The 21,998-nt window shown below is 50.4% G+C and overlaps 2 protein-coding genes across 2 annotated transcripts; both read left to right on the top strand.

Annotated features, from left to right (window-relative positions):
• The first annotated feature begins 1,631 nt into the window (after positions 1-1,631).
• Positions 1,632-7,793, top strand: LOC1271699 (uncharacterized). The gene is made up of 2 exons (XM_310544.6): positions 1,632-6,800; positions 6,904-7,793. Exons 1-2 carry the CDS (start codon positions 3,565-3,567, stop codon positions 7,460-7,462), a joined length of 3,795 nt encoding a protein of 1,264 aa, XP_310544.6. The 5' UTR covers positions 1,632-3,564; the 3' UTR covers positions 7,463-7,793.
• Positions 7,794-10,211: 2,418 nt separating this feature from the next.
• LOC133392176 (uncharacterized) lies at positions 10,212-12,269 on the top strand. Its single transcript, XM_061651331.1, has 3 exons — positions 10,212-11,059; positions 11,160-11,492; positions 11,571-12,269. Exons 1-3 carry the CDS (start codon positions 10,949-10,951, stop codon positions 11,958-11,960), a joined length of 834 nt encoding a protein of 277 aa, XP_061507315.1. The 5' UTR covers positions 10,212-10,948; the 3' UTR covers positions 11,961-12,269.
• Positions 12,270-21,998: the final 9,729 nt, after the last annotated feature.

Raw genomic sequence — 21,998 nt, 5'->3', positions numbered from 1 at the left:
TAGTTGAAGCAATTGCTTTTATCATGTATTTATGAGTAGTGTCCGTCTTCGCCTGCCTTGCGCTAATAGATACTCGCCCGACGCTGGCTCAAATGTCGAAGTTGCTGCGCGCGCACTGGGATAATCCCGCGATTGTAGCAATAATTACTGATTTTGCACACACACACACACACACACACACACACACACACACAAACTAGCACATATGCCAATACTAGTATGAAGTGGATTGGCAAAATTCCCCACTTGAAACCAGCTGTAAACCCATCCGATCGTGTCTTCCCCTCCCCTGTACGTTCTGCTCGCCCTTGCGCGCCGTGTTTTAACAGCTGGCCATCCGCGGATTAGCCGACGTTCTGGTTGTGTGCGATCCGTCGCAACTCGCGGACACGCGGGTGCACCGGCACGAATAACCTGATCAAAACAAAACAGGTGAGAGATGAGTGGAGCAGTGCTGAGCGTGCGGGGAGGGGAGCGGAACGCAACGGGTGACAATCCGCGCGGAACGGGGCGTCCATATGTTTGTGTGCGGCTAGGGAAAGTTGTCCAGCCACCTTCGACTCCGGTGTGTGTGTGTGTGGCTGACCTGGAAACCGGGTTTCCCTGCTTGCGATTGCTTTGGTGGTGGTGGAAGTGTGCTAATATTGGAAGGTCGGGTGTGCGAACGCACGTTCTTACTAGCCACTTGTACCGGTGTATGTGGGGTTGGGGGGGGGGGGGGTGGGAGTTCTGCCACTTGACATCGAAGCCGGGTGCAATTAGAATTGCTGGCCGTACTTACACCTTTGCACGAGGTTCGGTTAGCAACTGTTATCGGCCGGCGTCTGATTCCTCCCGGCCATTAAGCCGTCAGTGTGGGACCGTTCGATTCCATAGGAGACTCAGCTACAGTGGTGGACATACGCATCAGTGTGCGCAAATTATATGAGTACATCTTGGATACCAACTTAGTTGCTATTTTGTGAGATGACAACTGTAATAAGTTGTTATTTTGTGAGTTTTTTTTTTGAAGGATGATTTTTTTTTATCTGGAGCAGGGATGTCATTCCGGTGGCCCGTAGCCGCTTGAACTTGGGATTTATTTTGCCTTTCTGCTTCTACAGTCCATTCCTAACACCTGATGTATGAAGATATTTTCAATTTAACAAATTAATCTACTAATTGTCAGACCTTTGTTATCGTCATAAAACCTTTTCGGAGTTTTCCCCTACCTGCTCTGCTATGTTGCTTCTACTTACTAGTGTAGTAACTTAAAACTCATACAAAGTTGTAAATATCAGGATTTAATTGACGCTTACTGTGTGTGGTTTTGGAATTTTTTTTAAATTTAATTTTCAAGCAATTATTCAGTACATCAGTGTTTCCGATTTCTGTATGAAAAAAAAACCTCGAAAAATTGACAAGATCATTCAACTAATAGGAATAAAAAAAACGCAAGCTTGTTTTGGGAAAGTATTAGGACCAGCTCCTCTTCAGGCACTGTTGCAACTTAGAACTTTATCTTCTTCTTCTTCTTCTTTGGCACAACAACCGCTGTCGGCCAAGGCCTGCCTGTACTCACAAGTGAAGTGAGCTTGGCTTTGGAGCTTGGAGCTCTGATGTTGCAGAAGTATAAAGTTCTAAGCCGGTCTCGTAGTACAGTCGTCAACTAGTACGACTTAACAACATGCCCGTCATGGGTTCAATCCTCAAATAGACCGCGCCGTCATACGTAGGATTGACTATCCTGCTATGGGGGGGAATCAATTAGTCACTGAAGGCCAAGCCCACAAGTGGGTACAGGCAGGCCTTGGCCGACATCGGTTGTTGAGCCAAAGAAAAAAAAAAGCCATGACCAATGGGGATTTCTATGGAGACTAGCAGGAAGGGAGCTAGTATCAAGTCAAGGGGGATAATATCAAGTCATAGCCAGTTATTGTCATTAGTTTTGTGTACTAATGCGTAAAAACTAGGTTGTGGCTCGTCCAACTATTTTAAGTAATTTTTAGGCCCTCGTGGTCAAATAAGTTTGACATCACTGATCTAGAGCCACGGATAGGCATAGGGCACATGTTGTTAATTCATGTTCAAGTTGACGAGCTGGCCCCATAGTAAGGCTAGCCCCTTTTTTACGGTTTGAAGCTCAGTATTCGGCTAAACTGATATTACTGCCTGTAAAGAAGTAATAAAGACATTGCTTTACACTGCCGAGTTATTAGTTTGTATATTGCTCAAAATGTGTTGAAGTTAACTTCTACACCACCCGAGCGGAATCATTAATGCTGTGTCGTATCGGATTGAACAAAGAACTAAAGAACAAGAAAGTGTTTCATCGCAACTTCAAATGCGAACTCTTTTTGTCCTGCTCGATAGTAACAATGGCCCGCTTAGACCTATGTCTACCACCGTCTACTAGTGCTCTCAACTCTTTCTCTCGCTCTTTCTCTCTTGATATCATAATCCCTCACTTGTACTCTTCGCTCGCTAATGAGCTGTACTCTTGATAGAGGGTATGATTTTGCAGCCACCACGTAAAGACCGTAGAGACTCGTAGATGCACGTGATTCAAAGTGCAAAAGATGACGGTCCGATGAGCACGTGGGACGCGGATTGTTTGGGAAGCACAATGCAAATAAGACCCGCACCACGTGCCATTCAAGTTCCGCCCGAGGGTAATCGTATCGGATGTGTTGTCGTAGGCCTCGCTAACTAGTTTCTTCAATTGTTATAGCAAGCTCCCTCTTCAACTAGCAATAATAGGCTCCAAAGCCTCTTTAAATCTCATAATAACTACAATAACAACAATAACAATTATTTGATTAAAACAAAATCAATACACCGCAAACACGGGCTACCCGAAAGCAAATGATCGTCATCACAATGATGGCCCCCCTGAATGTCAACTGGGCTTAAGTATCGGCGCTTTCAAAAGAAGCGGACCCACAAACACAGATTATTATTTGCATATCATTTACATGCGCTTGCGTTGCTCGACTGAACTTTCACCTAAAAAGAAAAAGACTCACACACACACACTTTCCATTCTATGTTAGTTTTATGACGACCCAAAGCCAAGCCAAGGCAGAAGTAATTGCGCCGCCGGTCGCATCTTTCATCTCGTCCGCCAGCCGACGCTAGCAGAACTAAAGACCCCCGGGGGAGCTCCGTGCTCCCCGGCATGACGATCCCCGGGATTCCCTTTGAGAATGGGGCAGCGGCTGGAGGTAGTAATTGCGGAGGCACACGAAGAACTTACAACCAATGCTTTTCGCCTCGTCTCGGCTATTGGGTCGTCGGCAGCAAAGCGATGTCTCGATCGCGCGACATTACGCCGGCCACAACTGGAGCATGACCGGAAGTCAATCCGGCAGGGCGGCGACGCTTCTAGGCTACTGGAGCGTCTTGGTTCAGTGCACCCGAGCGGGGCGCAGGGCCTAATCCTGCTAGCGAGGCCTAGAGCGTTTTTGGAGCCTCGCGCTTGGGCCACGATCAGTCGCGCGCTATCTGTCGCCCAATGAAGTCTGCCGTGTGCGCGTAAAGTGTCCTTTCCGGTGTAAGTGTCCTCAGCCACGTGCGGTGGAAAAGATGGCCTCGCTGGCAAGGTTCAGTGTGGCGCTGGTGCTGACGGTAGTGGTGCTCGTACGGGGCGCGCATGGCGTCAGTGGAATATACGTGAACAATCACAAAATTGACAAGTTTGAGGCGGACCGTGTGAAGCTGCTGCGTCCAGCCTCCGACGGCCACTCGTCCCCGGGCTACGTGAGCAAGAGCGAGCTGCTCACGAAAGATAACTTTACCAGCGTGCAGCAGTACTACCAGTATCTGGTGGGCGAGGACCCGGTGAAGTATATTGATCTGCTGTGGGGTAAAAACAAGACCCAGCTTCCCTCCATCTTTCGCATCGGTAGTGGCGCAGGCTCAGCGTCTGTACCGTTTGCAACGACCCGGGCACCGGCAACTTCGGCCAGCAACGTAACGAAGAATACCGTTCAGTACTTCGACGATCAATCTACAATCAAAAACACACTCAATAACACGAACCTGGCATACTTTGGTGACTACCAGCTACCTCCGGCGACTCCTCCATCAACCGGTGTAGGCGCGACAGTGCCACAGCTGCAATCATTTTCCACTACCCGCACACCAACAGGTCCTAGCAGAAGGCGTAGAAAGAAGAAACCAACTCCGGCCCCCGTGCCACCCGCAGCAGCACTCGGTGTGAGTGGACCGACCACCGCCGACCTAACCAAAGCCCAACTAACGCCAGAAACGCTGTCCCTGTTAAGCCGCTACTACTCCTTCAGCTGCACGCTAACTCCTGTGCAACCGATGCCCTCCACAGCTACGCCAACTCCTCTGCCGCCGGTCCAAAGTACAACGCGCCGCACTAAAACACGCTACCTAACGACCAAACCCACGGCCAAGACTACAACCAAGCGTCCCCAGACAACCACAGTTCCAACCAACGTGAAACAGCGGAAGCCCGTCGTCTACGTCGAACCGCCGGTGATAAAGCGCATCGGCGGTGTGCTCGAGTCGGTGTACACGTTCATGGAGAACGCGCTCACCAGCACGGAGTACGTGGAGGACTCGGAGGAGACGCGGGCAGCGAAGGTTCGCCCCTTGCGCGACGCCTCCGCGAGCCCCAAGGTGAAGCGCAACACCTACACGAAGGTGTCGGCAAGTGAGCCCGACTTTGTGGCCAGCAACTCGGGCGAGGGCGACAGTGCATCCCGCTCCACCGCGCCCGGGGCCGATCAGACGTGGCTCCCGTTGGCGTCCTCCGAGGGTGCGGCGCCCCCCGTTACGAAGCACTTTACGCCGAAGCTGGTCACCATTTCCGGGCTGCCGTCGACGATCAGCACGGACGGCAACAAGAACAAGATGACGACCAACATACAGGTGACGAGCGAGTACACGGCGGCGACTCCACCGACCGTGACGCTCGGGAGGCCGACGCCGGACGCGAGCAGTGCGGAGTACGACGACGACAGCAGCGAGTCGGAGGAGGAGTACTTTGAAGACTTTGGAGCGTTCGAAGAGACGGACGATGAGGATGATGAGGAGGAGGACGAAGAGGATGACGAGAATGGAGAGCAGTACGGGGGTGGTAGCAGTGAGTCGGTACGCCCGAACCGTCAGACAGCGCTGTCCAACGATAAGGACTACGAGGAAGCAGGCACACACGTGGAGCGCCCGGTGCGCATTAAGCGGGTGAAGAAGCGGCGGCGCAAGAAGCGTCCAGCTGTCACGAGCTACGAGGATACGGCGGAGTACAGCGACGAGGACTCGTCGGATGAGGCGGACGATGAGTACGAGGAGCGGGACGAATCGGTAGGGGAGGATGACGACGATGAGGAGGACTACGAGTCAGGCGAGTCGCCGGACGGGGCGGAAGGTTTCTTCAGCCGGATGTTCTCCACGTTCGGGCGGTTCGTGAGGTCGCTCGGGTTCGGCGGGGCTGCTCGAGGATCTCCCGACGACTATGAGGAGTACGGGGGAGCGCGCAGTACGACACCGCGGGTGCAGGGGGTGCGTCGGCGCCCCACACGCAGTACCGCGAACGTTCCAGACTATCCTGGGGCGGAGGTCCAAACACCTGAGAGGAGTCCAGTGGGTTGGTTGGGTTTACCTGGAGCTTATCTGACAAATGAGCTGGAGGAGGAGGAAGTTGCGCCAACGCTGGAGTTGCCCGCAGAACCTTCGCCCACCAGCTCCGGGTGGTTTGATCTGATGATGCCTTGGGACTTTTTCAATCCCTGGACGTCTGATGAGTCAACAGACCAGGAAGTGATCCCTGAACTTCAAACTGTGCCAGCGGTGACTCCTCCACAGGTGGTAGTGACTCCATCACCTTCCGCCCCAATCTCTGGCTGGTTGTCACAGTTCTTCGGTACGGCAAGCACGACCACGCCGTCTCCTTCCACGACCACGCTGCCCAAGCCGGAGCAGATACTGTCGGTGTTGGCGCAGTACGTCGCCCAGTCTGCCACCACCAAGCGTCCACTAGCAGCAGCCCCCTCGAAGCGACCCTCGCGCACGGTATCCTACGCCAACTACCAGCTGTGGCGCATCTTCGCACAAACCGCGGAACAGCTGCAGCGCCTGGAAGACTATCGACAATCGCCCGACGGCTTACGCCTCCAGTGGTGGACCCATCCCTCCCTGCACCGGCCCACCGATGTGCTAGTGCCGCCGGGCGCCCTGGCCGACTCGCTGCGCGAATATCTCGACGAGGAGGGTCTGCGCCACGAACCGACCATCCGTAACGTCGGGCAGGCGATCGCGTACGAAAACCCGGCCATGACGCGGCGCGAACAGCTCGAGCTGGAGCTGCACCAGGGCCATCCACTGACCTGGTACCGGTACCATCGGTACGCCGACATCGTCAAGTTCCTGTACCACCTGCAGCGGCGCCACCCGGAGCAGGTGCAGCTCCTCCACATCGGTCGCTCGTACGAGGGACGGCCGATTACGGTGGCGCGCGTTTCGTTCCATAGCGGCCCGAAGCGTCCGAAGCGGGCCAAAAAGCGACCGGCCGTGTTTGTGGAGGCGGGTGCGCACGGCCACGAATGGATCGGCCCGTCGGTGGCGACCTGGCTGCTGCACCGTTTGCTGGAGCTGCCCCAAGCCGAGCCGAGCAATGGGACGTCGCCCGGGGAGGCGCGCACCATCCAGTCGTACGATTGGTACGTCCTGCCGGTGCTCAATCCGGACGGGTACGAGTACAGCCACCGGTACGATCGGCTGTGGTCGAAGAACCGCTCCAACCACACCCAGGCGCACCCGGCCGGCGTTGGGCAGGCCCTACTCTCCAGCGCGTACGTGTTTCCCGCTTGTCGTTGTCCTAGCCAAACCGATTGAACGAACCTTTTTTTCTCACTCTCTCTTTCTCTTTCTCTTGCCATTTCACCCTTCTCGTAGGATCAGCTGGTGGAACGCCGACAAGGACCCGACCGGCGAGGGATGCTACGGCGTCGACCTGAACCGCAACTGGGCGTACCGTTGGGCGCAGGCCGTGCATCCCGGCCAGTGCAGCGACAACTACGCCGGCGCCGAGCCGTTCTCCGAGCCGGAGACACGGGCGGTGCGCGACTTCCTGCTGGCGCGTCGGCGCCACGTCCGCCTCTACCTGTCGCTGCAGGCGTACGGCCAGCTGCTCGCCTACCCCGAGCTGGAGCGGGCCGACGATCCACCGTACGGGCCGGACCCGCCCGGCGACGTGCACGAGATGGGCCAGGCCGGGCTGGACGCGCTGCGTGCCGAGCCGGGCGAGTTCCTGTACGCGCTCGAGCCGGTGACCGGGCCGGCCACGTACGGCACGGCGACGGGCTATGCGCGGTACGGGGCCGGCATCCGGTACAGCTACACGCTGCGGCTACCGGACCGGGGGACGCACGGGTTCCTGCTGCCCCCGTCCAGCATCGTGCCGATCGGGCGGGACACCCTCGAGCTGCTGCGCGGCATGCTCGACTACAATTAGCTGGCGAAAGGGGAAAAAAGGGAGTTAATTTATTTCTTTTTTTTTATAGTTTTACTTTGAGCATCTGTCCGCTTTCCGCTCCGATCGTTCTGTAGCTTGACGTACAGATGGCGCTTGCAGCGCGTGCGAGAAATTCAAAAGGAACGTTAAACAGGTGGACGCACCTCACACAAATCATATTGGTTGAATAGTGAGCAATGAGAAATTCTCTTTTTAGATATTTTTGCATAGTGTTAGCAATTGGCCTACGATTGCCTCTCCCGAGTTATGTAGTTGCTGAGCTGCTCAGAGATCAGCGTCGTGAAAACTCGGCAAAGTCGGCTTAATTTTTAGCTATTTAAGTAAATAGGTACATTAAACACCGCATAACACGGGAACAGACAATTGGTACATTGGTAGATTTTATTTATTCGTTAGCATGTGCTTGAGCTTAGTTTGTAAGAGTAAGTTTATCAGCTTTCAGCTCATACTAAAAGAAATGTTTTTTTTCTCTCTCTCTCTCTGTTAAAAATAGGGCATATACTTTTAATGGAAACCGTTTAGCACTAATTAAAACGTTTTCCCACCCACATGATGTTTACGATTTTCTATAAACAAGAACACACACACATACATACACAACCATATCATAAAATGGAAAACACCTGACTCATCCTCACGCTCTCCCTACCTGGGCAGTGCACAGTAGAAGTAGACCGGAATAAAAAGAAATTTTATTTTATTTTTTAATTTTTTTTAAATTTCGTTGCTGTTAATTTTTTTATATAGATAATATTACATTCAAAAAAGGCAAAACAAATTACGCTTCTAAAGCCTATAAAATGCATGGAATGATTTTTCAAACATGAAAAATAGTTCAAATTCTTCATGTTTAGGTAAATGAAAGGAATATTTTTCAACGACAATAACTTAAAAAAAATACTGCTTTTATTTTCAAGATTAACAAGAAAAGGGTTTTTAGGAAGGTCGTTAAATAACCTTTAAAAAAATGCCTTACTTAGAAAATTGTTTGGTAATCAAGGGAGTTATTTACCATCTTTTTTTTTAAGATACTAAAAACAAATTACTGAATCTTTTTAAAATCAACTGCCAGGTTCTTAATAAAACAGTTGATTTTCATCTTGTAAAATTCACGGTTTCCCTTATTTTTTTAAATAATTTTATTATTTTTTAAAATAATTTACTTTTTTTATTCGTGTAATTGTGCTACGACCACTTATTGAACTATCTCATACTTAAAATTCGAACTAATCCCAAAATCAACTATTATCATCGCCGAAATTCACCGAAAAGTAATGAAAAGCTCGTCTTATCAGAAGCAGTCGAGAGGTTAAAATCAAAATGATTAGTCCACTCGTCAAAATTAACTTGTCAATATAGTGTCCTTGATAATAGAGGATCGTTTGTTCCTCATAGTGTGCGTCTTGGTGCAGTTTTCAGTTAGCTGCGCGATCGATGGGCAGATGCGATCCAATTGGATTAACTTTGTGCCGATGCTCAAGCGTCTGGATAACTAGGCACTTTGGTTACTAGAAAGGAATGGTCCCGATAGCTTGGTATACCACTAACTCCTTTCAAAGGTGGACAATTCATAGCTAGTGTAGTAAACCTACGTTACACGGATTCTAACTTTTGCCCAAACAGCACTTCGAGCCAAAAAAAACAGTGTAGTACTCAACACATGAACGATTTCAATAAACAAAAAGTGGTTTTGGGCAAAAAAGCTCATTGCATTCGCTAGTTTGACGATAGATAAGCCATAATATTTTAAAACGAATGAAACTCTACACTTCTACCGTACTGTACGAAAAGGAAAGCGAATTCACTGTACCAAGGAGCTAGGGAATTTTAAAGCCGAACTAGAATATAAACTCCTTCTTCAATGGCAAATATTAAGATCTATTTACAAAATATTGGTTTAACCCCGGTGCTTGTATGGGCTGCCTCCACTGTGCAGTGGGTGTACGCTGCTGATGTAAGGAATGGGCGCTTTGCCTAGGGGTTCGTTCGTGTGCCCGAAGGTACAACTTTTTCCACCGAAAGTCGCGTGCCGCGGGTCCATTCAATTTGTGGCCAAAAATGGGAATGAAATAGTTGAACCATCGCCCCTTCCTGCGCTACCACGTTCCACGTTGCAAAAAAAAAAAAACGGATGGACTGGGTGGTGCGGGTGGACGACTTCCTAGATGTAGACCTTAATGCGCGTTCTGCCTTCCATACAAACTTCCATTATAGTTATTAATACCATTAGTAGTGAGCTGTCTGCCCTCCTCCAGCATGGACTCTCTCCTTCTCTCTCTCTCTCTCTCTCTCTCTCTCTCTCTCTCTCTCTCTCTCTCTCTTTTGTTGGAGCCAAATTTTAAGCCACGTGCCACGTACGTTCTGCCCCCGGCCCGGTCGGTTGCGCTGCCGAATGATTGATTGTAAGTTCAAAGTCAACCACATGCGCGCCAGTGTGTGTCTGTGTATCTGTGGTTAGGCACTGAGTATGACAACTAATAACCTGCCTGCGACAGAATATTGGGCATGGGAGGCCCCGGGGGGGGGGGGTTTAGTATTTGCAGACATTCTTTCGTTTCTTTTTTCCTGGAGCGCGAATGAAAGAAACACAACAAAATACATCAACAAAAACCTCCCGCACACTTTCATTACTTCCCATCTATTAAGCGATTCCACCCCAAGGTTATTGGTGGAGGCTTTCGGCTGTTGTTGTTGTTGCCGTGTTATATGTGCTTACACTAATGTTGCTGCGGTACGCCCAGTAAGCCGCATTATATCGTCAAGTTCGCTCGCTCCAATCCCTCAGGGCTCAATCCAATCATCGACCCAATTTTCGCACTTCTGCAACATTTCAAAAAAAAAACCCCGTCCTCATTGCTCCCGCTCGTCCCCTGTCAGCTCGTTGGTGGTAATAAGGGCACTACATCTAGATTTACCCTCTACGTGTGTGTGTGTGTGTGTGTGTGTGTGTGTGTGTGTGTGTGTGTGTGTGTGTGTGTGTGGGAATTGTTTGAAGTGCGAAAGGATTTACCCCTGGAGAAGAATTGTGGAGCAGTGGTTCCTTCCTCAGTTAGTGGAGTTAATGTCTAACCATACCTTTACAGACCACTACATCAAGGATATTGCCAGAGCTTTGTTGCTTCTCTCTCTCTTTCTCTCTCTCTCTCTCTCTCTCTCTCTCTCTCTTCCGATTTGTCGTGTTATTTTCAGAATGCAACATAAGAACTATCGCAACCCGAAAGGACGAAACCATTACTGGCAAACCCTGCAAATGTTTGCGGAAACATGCAGGAACAAACTTTGGCAAAACTTGCATCACGTCACCCACCCACTACCTACATCCTTCTTCCCATCCTTCGCTAGAACAAGTCAGGCCGAGCAGGCAACCCTCCCTGGGGCTGTAAGTAACGCGGCCGCCGGCTCAGTTCTTGGCGGGACGAGTTCGAGTGTGTGCGCCTGGTTCGCCGGCCTTGCGAACAGTACGGCATGAGCGACCCGTTGGGCAACACCGGTCAATCGACGGTCCGGCTGAGCTACGAGCAGCTGCGGGATACGCTCGGCCGCTTCGCCTACTTCCGGCACTGGACCGAAGATCAGGTTTGTGTTTTGTGCGGAGAAGCGGTTCTATCTCTCTTGCGTTTTTCTCCCAACTCTTGCTTTTGTTTTAATTTATTTTCTTTTTTTTTTTTTTTTGCAGATCCGTGAGTGCAGCGTCCTCGCCCGGGTGGTACAGTACGCACCGCAGCAGACGATACCGCTCGAGCTGCCGCTCCCGTTCGCCTACCTCGTGCTGAGCGGCCAGTGCATGATGCTCCAGTGTTTGCCGCTGGTGCGCGGTACGCTTCGTCTGGCCAGTCCGGCGGGCGACCGGGACCAACTCACACCGCCACCCGCCATAGGCCCTCCGGCACCAGACGAGCAGCTCGAGACGGTGCGCCATCTGCACGAAACGTTTACGGCGGGTGCGGCCACCAGCCCACCGGCCGGAACGCTTCGCCACGATCCAGCCAATGCGACCTGCTTTCTTACGGTATGCAGGGGGGCTCCAACACGGGGTCAACTCGTTTCGGACAGCAATCTAACGCTTTCCTTCTCTCCCTCCACCCAGACACCTACCCAGGACGCACCGATCGTGCATCAGTTTGTGGACGTCGGGACGCTGCGGTGCGGGGCCGTGTTTGGGCTGGGCGAGCGGCACCAGCAACGCACGATCGTGGCCCGCACCCGCACCCAGTGTCTGCTGCTGCCCCGCTGCTGGCTCTTCCTGAAGCGCCAGAACGTGGGCAACACGTGGCAGCGGTTGCGCCTCTACCTCGACGGCGCGATACCGGGGCGGGACGAGCTGTACCGGCGGTACCTGCGCGACCAGGCCTGGCTCGACTATCGGCGGCGGCTGCTCGCCGGCGGCACGGCCAAACGGTGCACCGGCACGACGCCGGCGGACGTACCGATGATGTGCCGAATGCTGGAGCCAGTCTGCAAAGGGAAACGATACTAAGCAGTTTTTTGGGAACGGGCAAAAAAACCAGGACACCGAAACCGACGACCGCGAGCTCATGTTACTTGCTCCGCGTGCACAGATTTCACCCTTTACACGCCCAGCAGAAAGTGGCTAAAGTTTTGCACCCGCGCCAGCGATCCTGTCTGCCGCAGGCCTCAGCAACAGCAGCAGCAGCAGCAAAAAAAAAGGGAGAAGCAACTCAAAGTTTCGCAGGCCCCTTTGTCGGGTTGTCGCGAAAGTTTGCTGTTGCGGAGTTTTGTGGGGATGAGCGCAACAATAAATTATGCATAAATTGTGTCCACACTTTACGGACAGGGCATGATTTCGCCCGCTGTGTGTCTTTTTTCGTTTCTCGCTTCTTTCCACTTGTTTCATCTCGCTCGCTCTTGCCGCGCGTTAACTTTTTCGCGGTGCGTATTTTTAGAAAATTGAAACCTGTCCAAATCAAACAAAGCTACAGGTAAATGCAGCTTCTTTTGCGATAACTTTGGCCGGACAGCTCCGGGATGACCCAAACATTAGGAAGTTTGGTGTAAGTCTTCGAGATCGGCATGCAAAACTCGATTGCGTACAAACCAACATGGCTTGATCCCTCGAGCGGCAGTGTCTCTAGACTAATCTCGTCGAAGTTTGAATCGAAGTGTCATGCTGTGATTACCACGGGAGCTCCAATGGAAGTTGTTTATACGGTGCTGAGAGCTCCAGACGATCGTGTAAACCATTGCGCTTACTGCTAACTAAAGAAGAACGTCTTGGGTGCCCTGGTGAAATGGTTTAGATCCTACCTTACGGCCAACTAATGCGTGGTATATGTTGTTCCAACGATCTGCCTGTCCCTGAACTGATAATTATAATATATCTGGAACAATACTGCAATGTTGGCTTCAGTCGTAAGCAATCAAGAGAATATACCGATCCAAACAGCCTCTTAATGTTGTATAAATCGTTTTGTTAGTCCATTTGCTTCAATCCTGTTTCGGTAGTCTGGCCTGCTTTCCTGCAGCTTGTGGTCAAACAAGTTGGAGTCAGCGCAGAGAAAGTTCACATGTTTTGTTCTGCGTGTAACACCATCGTCCTTCGTATGAAACTCACTGAATTGTTTGGCTATGAGTCGCTTCGAAGGAGACGTGACGTAGCACAAATGTATAACCCACGGGTATACACAAATGTAAGTTACTGACGGGTACGATTGACGTGCCCAAATTACTAGCAAGAATTGACATAAATGTAAATTCGGGAACGAACCATTCGGAATTTGCAAACATTAAGAGAAACTTTACTTTTTTCATGGAGCATATTGGGATCAAGAAAGAAAATCTCTCTTAGCTCTTCACCTCCTTCTTTGACATTCGTTCCTCTAATTTCTTGGGAGAGCTACAAGCGAGTAGGTTAATTATTGGTGTCGAACAGTTGAGAAGATCGCTGTTACTCGAACGGGTTTGATTTACAAGGCCGCATTGTTCGCAGGACTCGCAAATTCGTTTGCCGTCTTAATAGTACTCCCGTAGAACTTTTCTCAAATACAGACTTCTGGGTAGTGGTTTGTTTCATGAACCTACCGCTGAAATGCATTAATATGAACCTTGAGAGACGAGTGATTCGAATCTCGAATCTGATCTCCAAATATTCATAAATCTCTGAAGATCCATGAAGGGTTAGAGATTTATGATGATCAAAATATTGAATGCAATCTGCAATTAACAACATGCAATCCTGGGTTCATGCTGGTGGGTATAAGCCTGGCATGGTCCGTTTTCCCGAAGCAAGGACTAACGATCCGCTTAAGAAGTCATGTTATATGTTAAGTAGTCTCCAATGCCTTTATAGATTTGCATTAACATGTAGATCGTTAAGAATAGAAAAAGAATAATTACTTTGGCTGAAGCTCAGGTTCTATGATTCTTTTGAAATTCCCGAATCCCTAGATAATCGTGATTCTTTCGAGATTCATGTATATTATAAAATTCAGATTCATTGAATCATTTCAAACATTTATTCAGATTCATAAATCTCAATCAGACACACCCAACACTACTTCTGAGAACTCAACTAGCTAGACGAGCTTATCGTGAAAATGATCCAATAACTGTGATGGCTTTGTAATTTCACACTCTAAATACTTGAATTTAACAACAATTTGGAGTCCAAGATTCTCAAGGATTTTATGGACGCTGGTGGCCACCAACTCGGTACGTGTTTGCCGTGCGGTTAATTGTTTTAAAGTCATCACTTGTCGTTGATTGTGTTTGCAAAGCCATGACCTTTTTTTTTGGTTGTTGTACGTGCTCCTCCTGAAATCGGAGTCGAGTGCACTTCAGCGCGTGCGTGTGAGGAGTGAATGTCAACCAAAAATTGCCTCGCAAAACAGGACCTAAGCGCCTGGTTTTGACTAATTAGTGTGTGTGTGAATGTGTGTGTGAACCTGCACCATCACACCCACCTGCCCACACACTATCTCTCTCCCAATAGCGGGGGGGTATGCCCGCATCACATCCTGCTGGGGCCGCTTTCATCCACCAGCGTGTTTCATCCAAACCGGGCCCCTTACGCAATTTGATCCACATGCAGCGAAAAAGAAAGATGGCATCAGCCGGGTTGGTGCATCCATAACTCTTCGCGTTTGTTGTTTTTTTTTTGTGTTTGCTGCCGTTTGTCGTCTTTGTTTCTTCTTCCTCCGCTTCTTATGTGCGCTGTGGAGAAGTGATGCTTCTGTGCGCTCTCGCGGCGCGGCTTTTATGACTACGGCCGGGCCTGGAAGCCTCGACCCGTTTACCACATTACCCAATCGATCGTGTCCACCGCAAAACCGATGCCATCCAAAACGGTATCATCACACCAGGCACCCGCCATTACCCAATGCACACACACACACACACACACACACACGCCTCGCTGGTTAAAGAGCACCGTTCGAAACCCAACAGGCTGCGGTCGGTGTGCTTTGGACAGCTCTCGAGGGATGAAGAAGAGACGCCGAGGGAAGGGAAATACTACTCGAGATGAGAACTTGGGTGTCAGCGCTCCGATTCAAATAGCCGCCATCGCTCGCTCTCTCTCTCTCTCTCGTGATACTGATGATTATTGTGCAACGATTGTGACCACCCTGTGCAAGCTTTCGAGTGCACGATGAGTACACTAATGGCGGGACGATTGCACACTTAGTAGTAGTGCACGCACTTGAGACACACGCTTGCAGAAAAGAGATCTTTGCTCATAAGAGAGAGAGAGAGATCACACACAAATACTCATACCGACGAATAGTAAGGAAGGAAAGGATTTTGGCACTTTGGAAAGATGGCCGATTATGTCGCCATCACCACGTGGTTATCGTGGTATGATGCAACGCGCCAGCGGGGCGAAAGCAGCAACATCCAATTAGCACGTGTGCACTCGCCGCGGAAGTGTCAAACGCGGATTAATTAGTGCACAATGTGTGTGTGTGTGCGAGTGTGGTTTTAGCGTGGAAAGCATAATGCTCCCGCGTTCGACGCATGGCCGGCAATTGGCGATGTGAAAGTGACATCCAGCCCGAAGAATGTGTGGGGTCTGCAAGGTCGCGCGTGAAATTGGAAGCGCGAATCTGGAAAACCAAAACTCATCCCTGGACCCTGTCCATTGTGAAAGCTACGGGGCAAGTGGCAGGCCCCGGCGAATCTCTGGAACGCAATGGCCAATGCATGGGGTCGCCCAACAACAACAACAACAAAAAGAGCACCGCTATTAGCATATCACATAATATTTGCCAGCTTTCCGGGTCGGTTTTACTGCCTTGCCGCTCTGCGGCTTTCCAGGCGACGCTAGCGTGACGGCGTACGGCGTCGAACGGGCTCGTAAATATCGCATTAGAAACGCGCAGCCCCTCGGGGACTTTTACCATTTTTCCGAAGGCCCGCGTATCCAATCAATCGCGCTGCGGAGATGATACGTTCGCCGTCGCCTGCCATTACGTCGTCACCTCCCCGTTTACTGCCTTGGAGTGCTGGCTGCTGCTAGGAGCAGTGTGCTTACCTCACCACGCGCCCGATTGTGATCTGGAGTAATGCGCGCGACGTTTTTATTTTGTTTGGAACATCCCAACATTCCACCGAGCTGCTGGGCATTTCGTCTTTCCAAGGGGTTTTTTTTCGAGGACGGAAGTAACTGACGGCAATTCGCCATCGCTACAACTTGGTCTAGCATTTGATTCCACCACCGACTCGGAGATATCTGGCACGAGAAAGCCGCTGCCTATTTTTATTTGGAAAGCCAATGGGTTCGTGTGTCGATAAAATCGAAGATGCCTCAACGCTCCCAAACCCACCCTCGGGAGACGCAATCACACAACGAATGGGGGGTGAAATCGAGCGCAAAAAGCGAAAGTGTCGTCACCGAGCGGTCAACCCAGTAGTGTCTCGTACAGGGTGGAGGGTATCTTGGTGTTGTTGTTGGTTTCGCTTTGTTTGCTTCTTCCTGACATCCCGGACGCTTCCTGGGCGTCGACGATTTCTTCCAGCGCGATATGATGTGCCAGTCCGGAAGAGGAGCTAGCGATGCTGGTGCCGTTGAAGTTGTTTTGGTACATCGGGCTCGTAGGCTCCCCAGATTCACCGCCCCTTCTTTGGGAGATGACCTTCGGGCGCCGCGTGACCTTTTGTGGGACGCGGGCCGGTCAGATTGCGCGCTGCGCTGCTGCCAAAACCAAACGCTTGCTTTGCCCACGCGGAAAGGAATGGAGAAAGGGCGGGCTGGGACGGGTTGGGCAATTTCACCTTAACCTATTAGATAAGCGCAGCATCAAACGCTCATCTCCCGCACCGGGGATACTTGACAACCTTCTCGGCAACGCGGTGAGGTCTCGCGCAGCGAAGTCACACCGTGAGATAGCGTAATTGTTCTGTCCCGCGTGTCCCCCGGCCCGGTCGGAAAGCATGTCCATTGACATAATTGCGCCCCGATCGCGTCTCCCTTCGCCTGCCCATTCGCCGGCCCAAGTGCTTAGGTAACGCCAGATACCAGTCCAGCACCAGGTCTCGCGCGGTAACTTGCTGACACATATTTTCGGACGTTTCATCTTCAGCCGCCCTTTTGATCTCTCTCTCTCTCCCTCTCTTGTTCGAGGGGATGAGGCCAATTTCTCCATTGCGTGAAGCCGTCTTTCTTCAGATACATCACGCACACCCGTTTTGATTCATCTCCATATCTTTTTTGTTACCTTCCATACACAATTCGAACCCTTAACTCAACACCTCTTGTCATACAGTCCTTATCTCGCTCTCTCTCTCTCTCTCTCTCTCTCTCTCTCTCTCTCTCTCTCTCACGCTCCCTCTCTTCATTCGCTTTCCTTTGCTGTCCTTTCAACGGAAAGGACAACGTCTTATAATGGGGCTATTGGCGGCTTAACGACGGCAAGGGACCGTGACGAATCAACAGCTATGTTCACAGGCCCCGAACGATTGGGTTCATTAGCGAGCGGGGCATTAGATTCCAAACAGGGCATCAACAAAGCTGAGATATCATCTTGTGTGCGATCCTTACCGGCAATCGCCATCGTCCGTTTGGGATCCCACCGGGAGGAGAGCGAGGAGGAAAGGTGCAAACCAACTGATGTTGTACAACAAACTGAACGAAAAAAAAAAACTGCAAAGGTAGTTTGCACAAATTATCCCCCGGGCTGCGATGAGGTGCCGGAGAGCATCTTGACCTTTCACCCTCAACTTTGAGGGTTAGGTTACGCATCGGTTACGAATCGGGCGCTAAAGTTCACCAGACTCCGAAGGTAAGACGATGGCCGGGGCACGATTTTTTTTTAACGATTTTTGGTTTATGTTTGTACAGCAACTGTCCATCACCGAGACTGACGAGGTGAGGGGTACGAACTTGATGAAAACCTAGCTGCGACAGGGGTGGAATAAGCGTTTTTTAATAAAACTAAACTCCAACAATGTACGTACGTGCGCTTACGTAAAAAACCACGCATGTTTGAGTTTAAAAAAGGAAATCTTTCGCTCCCACACACACACACACACACTCACAAGACAATAGGCAAACAGTGTGAGGCGAATGAAAGCGAATAAACGTTACAAATAGAAGCGACCCGTGCAAACACACACAGCACAACAACAACAACAGCAACAAAAATGGCTCTGCCTTAAATAAACAAACGCATCCGAAATCGAGTTCCACCAGTTTTGCCCAATCGCGTGACATTTAAATAAAGAGACAAGATAACTACAACCATGACGGCAAAAACCCTCTCCTGCTGGAAAAAGAAATCTGTCCCGCGATAGTGAAGTGACGCGACCAGATTTAGACGAGCGGTTATAAACCTCCAGCGGAGCATCCCCGCGGCCACCAAGGATGGAAGAGGTTGCTGCGTTGAAATTAGTCCATATGGGCGATTGGATTTTGTGTGCGTTATTTTTGCAACAACAAAAAAAAATAAACAACAGCAAAAAAAATCACCAATATGATTAGAAATTTGACCGAATGCAACGTCCGATACTCCAAAGGCGGGCTTTCATTTCGCAAACTGTTGTTTTCGGAGGTTTCGATTTTTAGCGTATAATGTGCGCAAGATCCCCCAGCCACATCTCCCAGCATTTCCAAATGCCTTTTCGTGGCTGCAAGGGGCAGAGGGGAAGGTCCTATTACCCAACGAGCGCTTCTCGCGACCCAATCGAAGAAACGGCCCGTATATTCTTGCGATGTGTACCGCGACGGGGAACGAAACGGTAATAAAGGGGACGGAAATGAATTCTAAACCATGCAGCACCCGTCACGGAACTCGCTCGGAGTCGGAAGTCTCGGAAACGAAAGTCAGGACAATTATCGGATGCCAGTATTTAGGGGGCTATCATTGTCGGGAGGATTTGGAGCAAACAAAACGCATAACAGGGCCTCGCCTGAAGTAGTTCCAGCCGGACACGGGACCGGATAGTGTCATGGGACATTAGCGGGGTTCCGGGGCTCCATTATTCAATCGCAGGCCCGCTTAGCAGGACGGCCTGAGGAGACATTCGAGAAGAGTCCGGCAACATCGAACTCCACCAACCGTTGAAGGAGACGACGCCGAGATGACAGGGGACGCGGGGCGGGGGGAGAGAAGAAAGCAACAAAGCATAATGCCGAGTATCACTAAACAGCGCAGCCAACCGGCCCGACGCACCTGAAAGGCCGAAAACCGCCAGCAACCATCGCGCAATAACCGCAACACAAAGGACAAACTGGCCCCGAAACAGATGATGCAGGGTGCCTCGCGCGTGTTTGTGCCGGAGAAGAAAACAAAAACGGTTGCTATGGTTTGCTGCACCCCACTCCCCTACACTGGTGTCTGCTCTCCAAAACAAGGACAAAAAACAAACCTGTGCCAACGAGCCCTGCTTCAGAAATGTAAATTTATCAAACAATTAAAACACACTCCAGCGTGAAGTGTGGAGAGTTTGCTGCCTTGGCTTAGTTTTGTTTCCTGGACTTCCTACCTCTCTTTCTCTCTCCCAAGAGTTAGTGCTTCAAATTGGAAGGTGGGCGACGGGCGAAGGAATGCGTGTGCTCGATGATCGTTCGAACGGTGAAACGGTAATTTTCCGATGTAAGGAGGCGTCGGTCGGAAGCAAAAATGTCACCACTCCGGTCCGGTTTTGGGGTTTGTTGTTTCTCTCGTGTTCCTCCTCCTCTTCTTCTGTTTCGGTCCCCGTGTGAAGAGTGTGATTAGGAGCAGATGGAACTCCAGGATGGAACGCGTCCGGGTAGGCCAGAAAAGCGAAAGTGAACTCGCGAGACGGAGACGATCTGCCAAGGATCCGAGTGTCATCATCATCGTTGTAATCATGGCCATTTTGTTGTTCCGAAGATGTCCGGCCGAAGCCGGAAGAGTGGTTCGTTTGGGCGATCGAGATGATGGGAAGCATTTATTTCTGAACGCGTTCTTCGAGCAATAACCCTTCGAAGAGGTTTCCCACATCAGTGCAATTCTGAGAATGACTGGCTCTTCTGTCTCCGAGACATTAAAAGTGTACCGTAGGCTACAGCATCTACTGAATAATATGGTATCCAAATATACCTGCTATATCCAAATATATATCCAAATGCTTCATATCGCTTAACAATAACAATAATACATAACAATAATGCCACAACAATCTGATATATCACAGGAAATGAAAGAAAACAAACAACAAGTCACGAAAAGCTATATTTTTCCAACCAGCAATTGTTACTTACATATGACTCACTTACGGAGCAGGTTTTGTCTCGCTTAGCTGAAGCTCTCCCCCGTTGGCAAATTTCTCCAAGCTGCCTTTGCGATGTGACTTCCTGCAAAGATGTATCGTTGAGTGACAGTTTACAGCTCATACTTTATGGTGCGGTCAACGGATACCATATTGTTACGCTCGATTTTTCCTAAATGCTCCAACAGGTTTAGCTAGAGCTACCCTAAGATGAAAGACTCGCCTCCACGCCTATAAGACCTTATGAGGCTCATACTAGAGGGACTCCTCTGAACGTTCTTTTTAGAATCGGTTCGATGAGTTGTGTTCTTATCCCAACATTTGCTGCACTGCGATAAATCTCTAAGATTGTGATCGTTAGCCAGGTCGTTCTTAATGGAGAGCTGTGCGAGAGTGCATCAAAGGAATGTAGGGAAGGCCAATGCCGACAATGGACAATAGCTCTGGGTGCACTTACGAGAAGATGTCTGGACAACTGTATGTTGGATGATGGAGGACGTTGGTGTCAATATATTGGAGAAACTTTAACCTTTAGGTGTTTGGTGATGGGTTGTGGAATTTGTCTACTTCCACTGGTAAAGGAGCTTCTAGGATCTACTCTCATTTATATCAGAAGCAGGTCAGATACATTGGGAATTCCTATTGTCATGCCTTAAGTATCTTTTGAACTTGGAAATTGAAGCCAAGACTGTACGCCATCCAGTTACCTATTTTCCAACCTGCAAAACCGCTTTCCATCTGTTCGACAACGCGCGCGCCAGACTTTGTTTTGCTACGTCACCATCTCGACAAAAAATAAAACGTTCTTGACGCACCACCCGTGGGCTCGTGCATTCACCCAAAGTTGTACAAGATGTACTGCAAGAGCCGATGGAACAGAGCGTACACACACACTGCACGATGAGAAGAGGGCGAAAGAAGAACGAACGCAAAGCGGTGGAAGAGGAGATGCGCATCTCTACCTGTTGTTGTGGTTGTTGTTGGTTGTTGGTTGTTAAGATGCCATCTCCACCTAAAGGTCTCCACCTCGCCGTGTGTCCCATGGCATGATGAAACGATCGAAGCCTACGGTGCGTGTGTCTGTGTGTGAATGATGATATTATGGTTTTATTGTGGGCTCGCATTATCTCGCACATTCCCGCCCCGGGATCAGCAGAAGTAAAAAAAAACTTAAACTCTCACTCTCTTTCACTCTCTCCCGCGCATCAAAAGCCTCTGCCCACACGCATGTCTCCACCAACCCCAACGTGCCGCGTGAACCAACCTGTCTTAGCCGTGCTTGGGCGACGAAAAAAACTCCCCCCTCCCCCCGCTCCACACTCCAATCTCTCCTGCCCCTACCCCCCCCCCCCTCTCCACTCCTCCTTCTTCACCAGCTGGTACTTTCTCCCTGTCGCGCGCACACAGTTTCTCCCAATATCGTCTTCGCAGCTCCTGCGCGTCTCCCGGGCCCGGTCCATCTCCTCCAGTCCCTGTTCTGCATCTCCTCCTCAGCGAAGCATTTTCGGTTACCTGAGATTGCGTCGGAGACCCTCGGGGACTCTCCCTCTCTTCGCTTCACCTGCTGGCATCTTCAAGCACCATGCGCACACTCGCTATCTCGTTCGCTCTCCTTCGCCAGGAGTATGCCAGCAGCATCCAAAAGTGCCGGGGTAGGGGCATAGCATCGAAATCCCTGGGCCCCGCTCGTGGAACCCGGCTAGGTTTTGTTGCCGAAACCTTTTGTGTTTGGCGACACGAGCGCCGGGCGAGGGCCGTGGGCCGGGCTGGAGGACCCCGCCCGCTACCGTGGTGCGGTGGGGGAAGATGACTATATTTAAGCGGCCCG

This window comes from Anopheles gambiae, chromosome X (genome assembly GCF_943734735.2).
Source record: "Anopheles gambiae chromosome X, idAnoGambNW_F1_1, whole genome shotgun sequence".
NCBI classification, from domain to species: Eukaryota; Metazoa; Arthropoda; class Insecta; order Diptera; family Culicidae; genus Anopheles; species Anopheles gambiae.
The sequence above is the reverse complement of the archived record's forward strand: the minus strand, read 5'-3'. Positions and strand labels throughout refer to the sequence as shown.